A 14,042-nucleotide genomic window follows, 5' to 3' on the forward strand; every position below is an offset into this window, starting at 1 on the left:
CTTAACCTAGCCTATCCTAACCTAACCTAACCTAGCCTAACTTAACCTAGTCAAACTAAACCTATGACATTTTTCGGCGTTAGTGTATTTCGGCGTTGTGGTAATTCGGCGTTGTGGTACATAGCAGTTTTCTAGCTGTCGGCGTTGTGGTCAATTTGGCATTTCGGCGTTGTGGTATTTCGGCGTTGTGGTGCGTCCCCGCTCCTCCCCGCTCCATACGCGGTCGGTCCGTGACTTTCGCGGCGTCAGCAACTAAAATGGTGTCTTTTACACGTCGCGAATGAGGTACGCCTTCAGAAATGTAGATGTATTGCGTCCGTCTCCGTTCAAGGCCGCGCTCGAACATTACTTTCTCCCTGGCAGGTTCCACAGCCTCACTCACTTTCCATCCACACGCCCCCCCCCCCCCCCCTCCTTTTTCCATCATCTCCCCTTCTCTTTTACACTTCGCAGTTGTCCTGGATGCCTGCCAAACCCATTTTTTTTTAGTTTTTTTTTTTTTTTTTTTAACTGCCGCTGGTGTTCTTACGTGCTCGTTCTTTTCCGCTCGAGTGTTTGCATTTTCGCGCGAGGCTGTATTATTGCGTGTGTGTGTATTAAATGGAACAGAAATATTAATGGAAAATTAAAGATATTTGTAAGTTTGTACATGTACATGAAAACAACTGTATCACTACAAAATAGTGTTCGCAGATATGCTGGGTTCGGATTCTTACCCGGGCACTCATGACTAGGGGCATGCAGATTTCGCGAAATGATCTCGGGACTTAGATGAAAGTTAAAACACTGTAGCATCGTCTGTGTTTCGTGATTGGGTAAGTTTCTCCCAGGTGCATATCGATTGTAACAACACCAATCACGGTGATTCAGTGCGGAAGTAAACGCGTCCTGGGTGCTCGGTCAAATTCTCTTGCAGACGGTCGCCAATCACAAGGAAGATACCACAGGTGCGGGTAGGTATACCTTATTGCAGTCTAATAAGTGTTCAGATCTTTTCGCGAAAAATACCTGTCCCTACCATGATCCATGACACAACAAAATTAAGTCAAGTAGTTGAATATTTGATTGTCTTTTTCCCATTGCTTGAAAAAAAAAATCTTGAATGAAACATCATTTAAAATATAAAATTATGCACCAATTTTAGTGAGAAATACTCATCATAAAAATCGTATTTCATATATGCAAAATTAAACATAATTATGTGTTATACAAAGTTACAATATATTTTTTGTAGCATTGGAAACTATTTCTTGGCAAATGGTTTACAAAGGAATCATTTGTAAAAGTACGGAATTTTTTTTTCTGTGCAAGATTGTAATGAAAATTCATTTCAGAGACGATGTGACTTCCAGCGTTGTGAACGAGCGATCGAGACGAAATAAACCACCGATGCCTTAGTTTCAGCATGGGGTGCATTTATAAGTTACTAGCTTAAGCACCCGGCGTTACCCTGACTAAAACGCAGAGTGAAGAGACTTCGTTTAAGGGAATGGAGTAGTCATTTTATTTTCAAAATTTCAGGTACACAATGTTTTTCTCTTATTTTGGTCCATCGTAAATTGTGACTTCGTTTAAGGCGATGGGGTAGTCATTTTATTTTTATCTGTATGTTGAAACATTGTAGCATCGTCTGTGTTTCGAGACTGGTTGAGTTTCTCTCAGGCACGTGTCTACTGTCGACACACGAATCGCAGCAATTTTTGTGCGGAAGAAAACGCATCCTGATTCCAAGGTTCCAAGGCGGCAGTGGCTTCCCTTTCAGGAAATATTTGCTTGACGCATCCCATTGGTAGTCCAAATCAATAACAAAGCAGCAGAAACTTTACCGTTGAATCGCATTCAGGTAGTTCAGGATACACGAATGTCTTGTTTCAAGTACAGTAGCCGACGAGGCAACGGACAAGCCGCGAGAGAAAACGCGGAGCCAATCAATTCTAGCCCCGCACGTGATGTCGTTGAACCCGCGCCAAACTTCCGGGTATGAATTACGTAAATACTGGGACGTCTCTGTACAGTTTCAAAAGTGAAATAAATTTAATGTATTGACTATCACATAGTGAATCGACGTTATCGACACCTGGACCATGCTCGATCTAAGCGCATGGAATGACACACCGCGCATACCTCGTGACGTCACGTCAACCGTGGTGTTAACGAAATCTTCCAAGAGACTGCGCTGGAAAAATTAGAGTGATAGAAGGGGTGTTAATTATGTGATTTCACACCCTCCCCTCTTAGATTCTTTACTGACACATCACGTGGCTGACTCGCCATTAATACCAGAGCAGGCATTGGGACTGGAAAAAAATATATATATACGCCTGACCGAAATAACAAAAAAAAAAGTGCCGTTTTTATCATTCTCTCTTCACGCCTCTGCGGATAGCAAAGGCATTGGGATTTTTTTTTTTTGCTTCAGGAGAAATACACGTGTGTGTGTAATTTTTTTTTGTTCTTTCTACCCTCGAAACACAAAACATTTGGATGGTCATCCATCCTTTGGATAAATTATACATGTCCCCCCCTCGGCTCCTACTCTTGTATATTCATGAATCGATTTTTTTTTTGTTCCTGTCTGCTATTGGCTTCGGATACGCGAAGCAGGCAGTACGCCTTGTGAGCAATTTTTTCCTCGGCATTTCTGTGCATTGTGTCATTTTCGTCCCCATCCCTCCTCCCTCTTTCCCCCTCCCTTTTTACTTTCTCATGTTCCATCACGACACTCACTCTCCAGTCTTCTCGGCACTCCCCGATGTAGTCATCAGTCTTCATAAATGGGAACATCAAGGGTTTTTTTTTTGTGTAAGCGCACTTGACAGCATGCTTACCCCTCCCCTCCCACTTACACTCCCTCCTTCAGCATTCCTTCCTCTTGCAGCGCACCACTCTTACATTGCGTTCCTTTTCTCTCTCTCTCTCTCTCTCTTTCTCTCTCCCCCCTCCCCCCCTCCCCCCCCCCCCCCCCGTTTCCCTTCAACCATACTGGTGCTGGAAAGCATGCGTAGCATGCACTGATATGGTGACCATTTCGGAATCAACTTCTGGCAAGTCAATCCTCATCGACGACTGCGCAGACTTCAAATTACAAACACAAGCATGCATTGCGGGAAGCATGAGATTCGCTGGAATGGAGGCAGACGCCCGAACAGTTCCGGACATACCCGAAGTTTGCCGCACGCTCCTGCAACTTCGCGGCCGGCATGGAAAAAAAAACACTCTGCGAGATTTCATACGTTTTTGCGTTTTTTTTCCCTCATAGTATTTTTAATGTCGCTAACCTAATCTAATTGAACTCTTTTTCAATTTTAGGTACCCCGAAATCATTGGTACTTTGATGTATCCTTTCTCTACGCCATGTTCGAATATCTTTCCCAATATCTCTTGGTATGAGTAATTATGTGCTATCGTCAACCAGGCGTTAAAATTAATATATTCTTTCGTTTCATTCCAATCCGTTAGGACGTTAATAAAAATACCTACATATAAGTTAAAATGTTTTTATTTTACAACGTTGCGTTTGTCAGTGATGAGAAAGTGAAAAAAAAATTGCTAATTGTTTTTACCGTTGTGTAAGTTTCGCAATACATTTCATGGCAAAAAAAAAATAGAATTTTTACTAAAACAAATTACACTAAAATCATATCCTGTACCATCTTTACGACGGCGAAAATGTGTCTGATTATAACTTTGTTTTCGTTTAAATGTCTTAGCTCGAACACAATTTTAAAAAAACCTACTCGCGAAACCTCCCTTTTGTTTACACGAGTTTTAGATCGCCTATGACGCAGTGCAAGTCCTTGTACCCGTGGCGCCTTGTAGGCCTACAGGTGGGATTTTATTTAGCATAATAGTGAAAGAATATGAATATACATTTAGTATTCGGTGAAATATAATAATTATGTTAGTAAAGACAGCATGTTCGTCAGAGAAGATACTTAATTCAGGCCATAAGGATGTAAATACAATAATCGAGAAAGAGTTATACTTGCAAATCAGGTATCGTAGACCTCAGAACGTGGATAAAATTACCCAGCGCGATTATTTTTTTTCCAAGGTGAATACTTTTACGAATTGTCATCGTTGAATAACTCTGACAAAATTGTAACTGTTTTATGTATTTATTTGAAACAGCTCTCTGTTTTGGCAGCATTTCCCACAATTCCGCACGCGAGATGGCCTAGCCCGAGGCTGCTGACCAGTCGACTTGCATTACGGATGCTTTAGTCTCGCGTGACCCGTCTCGAATGGTTCCAGCGCACCAAAACTGCGTTCCGCTCGAGACAACACCGGGTGACTTCCAACTCGTGTGCGACTCAACACGAAAACACAGGACCCCCAGATAGCTCTTTCATTTATTTAATTTTCTTACACGCTGGCTCTTACTCTACTTGGGAATGCACTAGTAACTAGTAACTAGCAACTAGTAACAAGTATTTGAGAAACAAAATAAGTCACAAACAACATATTTTACAGAAAGTGAATAAAATGTAATAGTCAATGGCATGTGGCAATATGTATATATGTGATACTATGGATACATTACAATAATAATTTACTTCTCTTTTATGTAAAAAAGAAAGACATTGTATTTACAAACCCCCCCCCCCCCCATAAATTATATTTAAAAATGCTGGATTTATGTTTTTTCTCAATTTCCTACATAAGTTGTCAAATAATCGCCAGGTGTCCCTGGAAAGATAGGGATGGATTTGGGTTTTGGGGGAAGGGGATGGCTGGTGAGATAAAAATGTAACGGGTTGCGTTTATTTTTTATTCGATTTCGTCAGGAAGCGTCACGTCGAAATGAACTCGCATTTAGAATGATTATTTATTTATTTATTTATTTTCAACACCACCGCGCGCGCCATCCAAAGATCAAAAACATCCGCTCTCGCACCACCTGGCGAAGTAAAAAAAAAAAAAAAATTTGTGAGCGATGTTGATGTTCTCGTTTCGTGTTATTTAATTCGTCGTTCAGGTGTGGAAACATGGTCGAAACAAAAATTTAAAAAAATTCCTACCCGCACTGTTTTTTTTTACTCTCTCTCTCCCCATCACCCCCCCCCCCCCCCAAAAAAAAAACTTTTTTTTTCTCATTGCCAACCTTCTTCCAGTTCCCTCCCCTCCGGGCCGGAAGTGTCGCGATTGGTTTTAACGCGTCGTCATTGGCTCGACTCGTCGCCGGTTCGCGCTTCCATTGGGTCGAGCGGCCGCACTCTATTTCCATATAATCACTTTTCCTCGTTTCGATGTTGATTTAGATTATCGTATTGATGGTCTCTGTTTCCCATCCTCTCACGGGAAACAGTTTTTCTCTCTCTCCTTAAAAAAAAAAAATCCATGGGTGAGAGTAAAAGGGGGGGGGGGGGGGGGGGGGATCGGATGGAGCGAGTGCACGGGAAGGTATTCAGATTAATAGTTTGTCCATTACCGTTTGATGAATTTCCAGGAAATTACCAGCAAATTGCCGGGTCTTTTTTTTTTTTTTTTTTTTTTTAATTCTCTATGGGACCAGCCTGGACGCAACGGAGTGAACGCGTAGCCCACTAGCATGTGTGCGAGGGAAGAATATCCTGTCACCAAGGACCAAAAAGCCGTAAGGTTCGATCAAGGTTTGCTGGGTGTTCGAGTCGTCTCACAGGCACTCCTGACAGCGACTTATTTATTTATTTCTGTTTTTCGTTAATGATGGGATCGTATCAAAGCAAAGTTGACTCGCCATTACAGATAATAACTGTTCGGGAAATGCTCGCGCTAACGTTACACCCAAATTTCATTAAATACAAATTTTTAAAAATTCGTGCATTTGAGCAAAAATTTGGTTGGTTCATCTCTGGAAATAGGTGTTGGGTAATAACCATGGCGAAGAGAACTTACCTGTATTAAGAAGGTGTAAGAAACTGCAAAGTATGTGAATGTTTTAGACGTATATATTTTGCAATAGAAAAATGTATCCCATTAATTACAGAAAAATAATTTTAGATATGTTCCTCATACTTGCCAAACTTTTCCCAAAAACATCGCGAACTATTTGTTAGTTTCAAACGTAATAATGGATACTAAGGAAAAAGCAGCACCATCTCTGTGTGCTATGTCTTAGTAACTCTTATTTTCTGTTTTTCTTAACATGGTTAACATGGGTTGATATTTCACAATCCGTCTCTAGGGCCGTTGTATTTTTCGCGAAACGATTTCCGGACCAGCTGTGTATTAAATCTTTGTAGCACTGTCTGTGTTTCGTGGTTGGCTGGGTTTATTTCAGGCACATGTCTGCTGTGTCTAAACACCATCATAGCCAACCAGTGCGGAAGCAAACGCGTCTTGATGGCGCGGCCAAATAGGGCAATGGCTTCTCTTGCAGACAGCCGCCAATTACAAGGGAACGATAAATAGCTAGAGACCTGCAAAATTCGCGGTTCCGATGGCCTTCAGGATAGACTGCACATACCCCTGTACACTCAGGAAAATAACGCAAGTTCATTGGCTGCCGACATGTAAGTCGTCTCAGCTGTTTGTGATTCGATCCTTCTTTGGTTGAGGGTTTATAACTGGTTGAGATTCGTTCAGATGAACAGTAAGCCAATAGCAAAATTATCTAAGAGGTATATGTAGAGACCGGAAAAATTCGCGGATTCCTTTCGAGACAGGCTAGAATCCAAGCTCGTTTAGCTTAATGCTGCGTCAGTGATTGGACCGCAATTTACCTGAAGTACTCTGTGCCAATGGCAAACACTCAACAAAATAAATATCGAATCACAAGAATCGCAGTAAACAGGTGTCCCGAGTCGGTAGCCAATGATCAGGTGATAGTTGCCCGAGTACATAGAGAATCGTGGAGTCTATCCTAGTGGTCACTGAAACAGCGAATTTTTCCAGTCCCTAGGTATATGTGTTTGAATTCTAGCCTATCACCGAATGAATCCGCGAATTTTGCAAGTCTCTATCAATAGCGCGGGTATGTTCCTATCAATATATAATCTAGCTGTTTTATACTATTTTCCATGCAAAACTATGATGAACAACAGAGCGGACTGAATTGCTGGTGCACTTTTGTATGTGCGGTGCCTGTTGTCATTGACCGAAAGGCTTCACCTGTTTACTGAACTGTAATTTTTTTTTTCTCTTCTGGTTGCAGGTGAGTGGCGCCAGTGAATGATCTCAGCAGCCGATGAGGAGAAGGGTGAGTCAGACCATCACATATCTCTGTGTTGTCTAGTTTGCGTCGAGTTACTTCTAGTTGATGTCCCTGCACTGTACGGGCTGTTACAGCCCGTTAACCCTGTACAGCACACGGTGCCTAGGATACTTTATTGCAGCTTTATAATGCACAATGACCGTGACAGGCTAAAAGTCAAATACTCATACCTTGTGGCTGATCATGCTAATGACTCACAGTTTATCTGGAGGATTCTGGGACCTTTAACTAAAAATTAGTGTTTGGTCAAATCCCAATTTTTAGCGTAGCCTATCCGAATCTCGAATTAGAACCCCAGAGAGTACGTAGATCAGGGATGGCGAATATTTATAGGTGAATGTGCCTTTTAAAAATATATATTAATGTGGCTATCACGTGCCATCATACAATCTTTACTAGTGATGATGATGATGATAATAATAATGAATAAAAATAAAACTAGAGTGTTATTCACTTAAAAACCAATTATGTGTTACACGCAATTTGTGCAGCAATAGAAATATTTACTATTTTATGTTTATTTAAATAAAATAAATATTAGTGTGATTTCTGCTGCTGCAAATTAGATGCAAAATAAGTTATGTTAGGCTCGTACTTTGTTACTTTTAGCATAATGCAAGTTGAACTGGAGTCATCTGACGAACGGTTTCGATGCAAGCTTTTAATGGTATTCATTTCTAAAACAACCACTCACAAGCATAGGTAGATGAAACTATTGTTAAGATCGCAAAAGCCAGCTTCTTCAGACAACTTAATATGCCTGAATTTAATTCCACGTTTCCATAATTTTGGTATTGGCATTTTTACTCATATTGCCAGATAGTATTTCTATTTCATTTAATTCCAACTCTTTCGTCAATTCTATAAATTTGGGCATCCATATTGAACTAGACTGGAAGTCAATCAGCTGCTTTTCAATTTCTTCAATCTCCAACCAATTAAATATAAAATTTAGACAAGTGTATTTTACCCACTGACGTCACATCAGGATACATAATAAATTTGAATTTTTCCTATAATTATTTAAACTGACAAAATCTTGGTGAATATGATTCAAGTGATGAAGGAATTACCGAATTAAACTCTTTAGTGACATTTTCTTCGTCTGAAATTTTGTGTAAATCTAAATCTTTAGTGATTTTTTTGACGTCTGAAAAATACTTGAAGTTTTTTGTATAAATATCGTTACTGTAAACTGGCAATTTACCCACAAAAGCACTAATGAGATCTACCATGACGATAATATTTTTATTTGGACCTGGAAGCTTTATGTTTAATTCATTGAAATGCTGGCACAAGTTTGTAAAAAAACATTAATTCTGAAAGTCACATAACATCCACTAATTGAGGGAGGGTATTGTTAAATTTTTACCTCAATTTGTAAAAACAGTCATATTTCTTCCAAAAAATCAACAAATCCTTGAAGTACGTTACTGCGACTCAACCCGCGAACATTATTACACTTAAGAGGCCATTATACACTGAATTGACTTCATAAAAAAAACATTAAATTTTAGTTTATTTAAAGCTTGCGACGATATTACATTCACTATATTTTCAAGGGAGGCAAAACCACCCTTAGCACCCAAGGCTTGCTGATGAATGATAAAGTGGAAACCATTTTTGTTTGCCCACCATACTTGGAGCACCATCAGTCGTTATCGAAACAATTTTACTTAAATCAATTTTTTCTCAGCAAGTGCTTTCTTTAACAGCCGTACGTGTATCTGTACCCTGGCAACGATTTTAACGCAATTAATTCTTCTTTGACGTTGTTGGCTACGCAATAGCGAGCAAAAACCGCTAAACGAGCAGATTTAGTTAGATCAGTACTTTCGTCGAGACATAAGCGAAATAAAAGGAGTGAACTTGATGTATTTTTGTTGTTGTTTGTTTACATTTTATGCCAGTTTTAGGATTTTATCTTTTATTTTGTTTCTTGATAAAGGAATGTTGTTGATATGCTGAATTATTTTATCTTTGTTTTCAAAATCATCAACAAAGGTTCTTTCATTCACTCTCATTAAAAGGTTTATTATGCTGGGCAATGATATTTGCAGCCGAGAAACTTGCGGCACTTGTATGAAATCCTTACTAACATATTTAATCATAGATGTCAACTGTCTATTCCTCTATTTTAATGCACATGCAATAAACTCATTTTTCTCTGATTCGCCTTTTTTTTTTGACAAAGAGATTTGTGTTTTGTTTCGTAATACCATTTTACAAACAACTGTTCCAGAACATAAAATACACACAGCTTTATCGCCTTGATTAATCATGCCATATTTCTCAGTCCACCAAAATTGAGTCTCTTTTGACACAATAATGAAGTGCGCGCTCACTGTTACCTACTGTTCTGACACCGATACAGATGTCACATGACGTCAAATATAATTTAAAAAAATGTTGATTTTTTAGATCAAGTAGATAGATTTTTTTAATTTTATCATGCGTGCCCGAATTATTTTGTCGCTTGCCATTGGTTTGGCATCCGTGACCTACAAAATACCCCTCGAATCCGAAATTAGGTGTCAAGTGTAAAAAATAAAATAATGTACAATACATGAACATGCTACCCTTTAAATGGTTGTTTTACAAACTAAGTTTCCACAATAAATTCATATTGTAATGTTATTTATCTTAAAAATAAAATATGTTGGAGAATGATACCAGGATAGACATGAAGAAAAAAATAACCCCAGAGTTATCAGAATTGAAATATTATAATTTACTTTCTTTCCCCTAATTTTTTTTAGAATAATTTTCCTCGAATATCTAACCCTTCGAATACTAAAACTATTGTGGTATTTGAAGGTTTGAGGATTGATCGGCCCATCCCTACTAAAAAGACAAGCATCGAATCACATGCTAAGCAGTCTAGATTTGACACTTATTCGGTTAAGCGTTTCTCATTGGCTCAGAGTACTCCGTACAAACTGTGAACCAGTAGCAAAAGTGGCACAAAGATAACCTTTTTGAGTTTTCGCCTATCACGAAATAAGTTCGCGAATTAATTCCGGTCCCTAGTAATAAAGCATATTAAATTATCCTAAAATGTTGCATAAACATACATAAAATTTAGTTGTTGAAGGGAACCATCCTTATTTACAAAGTAGTGAGCTTACTACCTTCACGGAAACGAGTTAACTAACGTGAAACCACGTTAACTGTTACTTAAATTATCCGGAAACGTTTTAAAGTAATTAATGCATTTGTAATGTGATACTTAAAACTTGTTTGCAATAGGTTGAGGTGACTCGATGAGAAATAATAGACATTGACTATTTGTAGAGCATTTGTCCGTGCCATAGAAACAAAGACTGGTGAACAAAATACAAATATGTAAATACTGGCTGTCCCCACAATTTAGATCTTGGAATTTAGTATTAGTTATTGGTTCAGACACGATCGTCAAGTGTATTTGGCAAGCTAGGATCAATATTTCAAAATGACACGAGTATGTTGACATATGAGAATTAAAATAAATCTTTGCACGCTAAACTAAACAAAAATTTTATCTTTAAAAGATTTGCGCAATGGGAGTGCATGACTTGATATAAGTTTTTGGACATACGCCATTGCTAAGAACTTTTTCTGTTGAAGAAAAACTAATAAATAAAATAAATAAAAATACACAAGAAAGACAAAAAACACACAAAATTAAGCAAACAATTGCTGTTGTCAACAAGAATATAAACACCACAAAATATTCCGAAACAGAAATATGGTCAACAAACAAAGAAAAAAGTACTAAGTGAACAAAAAAAAACAAATGATGACAACACAAAAATATTTAAACCAAAATAATTCAGCACAACAGTTGAAACGAGACAAAAACACGACAAAACGAAAAGACAAAAAAAAATACAATAGTTTTACCAAAACAGAAACAAGCGACGTTTCGGGAACTGCTATCTGCTGTGTTTCCGTACCATGTGCGTCTCTGCCTGAGGACGGGAGCAGATAGCAGTTCCCGAAACGTCGCTTGTTTCTGTTTTGGTAAAACTATTGTATTTTTTTTTTGTCTTTTCGTTTTGTCGTGTTTTTGTCTCGTTTCAACCGTTGTGCTGAATTATTTTGGTTTAAATATTTTTGTGTTGTCATCATTTGTGTGTTTTTTTTTGTTCACTTAGTACTTTTTTCTTTGTTTGTTGACCATATTTCTATTTCGGAATATTTTGTGGTGTTTATATTCTTGTTGACAACAGCAATTGTTTGCTTAATTTTGTGTGTTTTTTGTCTTTCTTGTGTATTTTTATTTATTTTATTTATTAGTTTTTCTTCAACAGAAAAAGTTCTTAGCAATGGTGTATGTCCAAAAACTTACATCAAGTTAAACAAAAATGCAATCTAGAAAAATATTAAGCACTAAATGATTGCGTTGTAAATTATTAGTTTTCATAACCTATTTAGTTCATGTAGTAAAATCCATTTGCACTATCGGCCAAACCATAAAGCAATCTGAGTTCTGAATTCTCGGAAATAGTGTCAGTTTAAAACTTTAAGCAAATAAAAATATCATTAAAAAAGGCCAAATCGCAAACAGAATATCAAGAAATCCACGTGAAATTTTAGTAATTGTATTAATGAAAGGTTTAGAACGAGAAAAAAAACAATAAAAGTAAAGCAGATTTTGAGATTTTCATCATATTCGGATATATGAATATTTCTTTATGAAACCATCATACCATATTTTCACCCCCTAGGGGATGTAATTTAGAAAAATGGTAAAGAGAATATTGTAGTTTTAGTGCGTTTATTACTAAAATGTACCATATATTGAACGTCAGTTTGATTGTTTACAGATATATGGTTTTTATTATAAAATCAAACTTAACCCCCTTCTCACTCAATTGGGTGTGGAATTCCAATGGTAGAAAAAGCTGTTAGTTGTACTTGCATTGTTTATGCACATCATTTTACCTCCCGTTTGATTACCTTTGGAAATATTATTTTTAAATAATAAAACCATATTTTCCTTCGTTTCATTTTGTTAGATGTAGAATTTTAGCAAAATGGTAAAATGAGTTGGTATTTAATTGAATGCTTGTTATGCCTACCCAAATCTTTCCATTCGCTTCATTAGTTTCCAAGATATTATTTCGTATTTAAATATAAACTTACCCCCATCGCACCCTCTTAGGGACGGAATAGTCCAAATTTTATATCATTTATGTTAATACAGTATATGAAATATATTTGTTACAAATTTTATCATAATCCTCTGAACAGTTTTTGCATGGTTAATTATTCATTCAAATATATATTTTCCCTCCTTTGCACCACTTATTATCCTCAAAACAACTTTATTTTAATATATCAATGCACAGGCACAAATCTGTAACAGATTTATTATAAGTATAAATTTTAAATATTTGCAAGTTTTTTTACATATTTGCATACTTTATTTGACTGTATTGTTTTTTTTTTTTTAAAGTGTACAAAATTATCTAAAATGACGCATGTCCACATCTCTCGCCGAAGTACTACATTATAACAAACCGTAATTGCAGAAAGGAAAATAGGTTCTGTAGTTATTCATTAAATACATACGATCAAAGTAATAATTAATGATTTTTTTCGGTTAACTAGAAGTTTATTGAGATTTAGTAATGCAATATTTCACAACAAAATTAACGTTATGTCCATTCACTATTTAAGTGCGCTGTTGTTTGGGAAAAAAACTTGCGCATTTATATGATAATTTAGTTCCATGTAAGGTCTGGATAAGGGGTCATTTTGTACTTAGGCAGTATTTTTTGTTGGATTTAAAACACCTCTTGTAACAGCTTTCCTATACATTAAGAAATGCACTTAAAAAAATTCGTTTTACCATGTCTAAACGAACAGAAAAGTTCTGGGAAATAGATTTTCCTCGTTTCATTAACATGCTTTTATCTTACACTTAAATACTTCTTTTTTTCCCTTCAAATAGGTGAGGAGTGTTGTAGAAAATGTTTTCACGTCACACGATCGTATTCTGAATATCCAAGTTTCATGTAAATGTGTGGCCAAGGTTAAGTGTCTCGTTACGTTTAGCCATTAGGGATATAATGAAGCAGCGTCATTGTAAAGGCTAACATGAAAAGGAAATGAAACGGCAAGGTTACCTTAATAGAGGTAGGAAAAAATAGAAAGGTCGTGGGTTCCATTATTTGTACAAGTACGCAATTTCATCAAGGCCTAGTAGACAGCTACAAGGTTATCTAAAGTTTTTTTTAACATAAAAACCTTTTATATGTATAATATCTCTCATTACCACCCTCGTCGCTGGCTGATTCATAGGTGAAAGTAATATTGAAGGCGCAAACTGTTCAGTATTTTTTTTATGTTCACAATTGTTTAGGCCGATATAATACAAAAATTATTTTTAAAATGTGTATTTTAATATTGAATCGTCATTGCCAAACAATCAAGACTCTTGGAAAAATAATCATAATGATTAATATACGGTATCATTACCATTGCAAACATGTAACAGCAAGGAGAAACGGTTTTGCATTCCAGAGAACCAAATGGAAAAGGCCGGAATGGTTCTTTAATGCAGGTTATAGAATGGCCTCTAAATGTCCTAACATAGGTACTTGGTCTGTGGTGTTACGTGTCACTACTATTTCTAATGACCTCGCACTCAAAGATTGGTGGCACGAATATGATATACTATATATATATATATAATCTTTTTCGTTACTGTTACTGTCTTGTAAAAGGTTGTGCGACAATTCCGACCACGGACAATTCCGGAAATGGGAAAATTCGCGACAATTCCGGCCACTGACTCGCAAAGCTTTACCATTTGTATACAGTCAGTGACAATTGCGGACGTGTACACCTGTTGTTGGTT

At 37.1% G+C, this 14,042-nt stretch overlaps 1 protein-coding gene across 2 annotated transcripts in view; it reads left to right on the plus strand.

Moving 5' to 3' along the window:
* LOC134530331 (TOX high mobility group box family member 4-like) overlaps positions 1 to 14,042 on the plus strand; it is a 481,748-nt gene that overhangs the window by 275,862 nt on the left and 191,844 nt on the right. The window contains exon 2 of one of the 2 annotated variants that reach the window (XM_063365065.1): positions 7,136 to 7,180. The exons of the other annotated variant lie outside the window; for it this stretch is intronic. Within the exon in view, the coding sequence (XP_063221135.1) occupies positions 7,169 to 7,180 (12 nt within the window). The 5' untranslated portion in view covers positions 7,136 to 7,168. The remainder of the gene's footprint in view (positions 1 to 7,135; positions 7,181 to 14,042) is intronic. 2 annotated transcript variants of the gene reach the window in all.

This window comes from Bacillus rossius, chromosome 3, assembly GCF_032445375.1.
Source record: "Bacillus rossius redtenbacheri isolate Brsri chromosome 3, Brsri_v3, whole genome shotgun sequence".
Lineage (NCBI taxonomy): Eukaryota > Metazoa > Arthropoda > Insecta > Phasmatodea > Bacillidae > Bacillus > Bacillus rossius.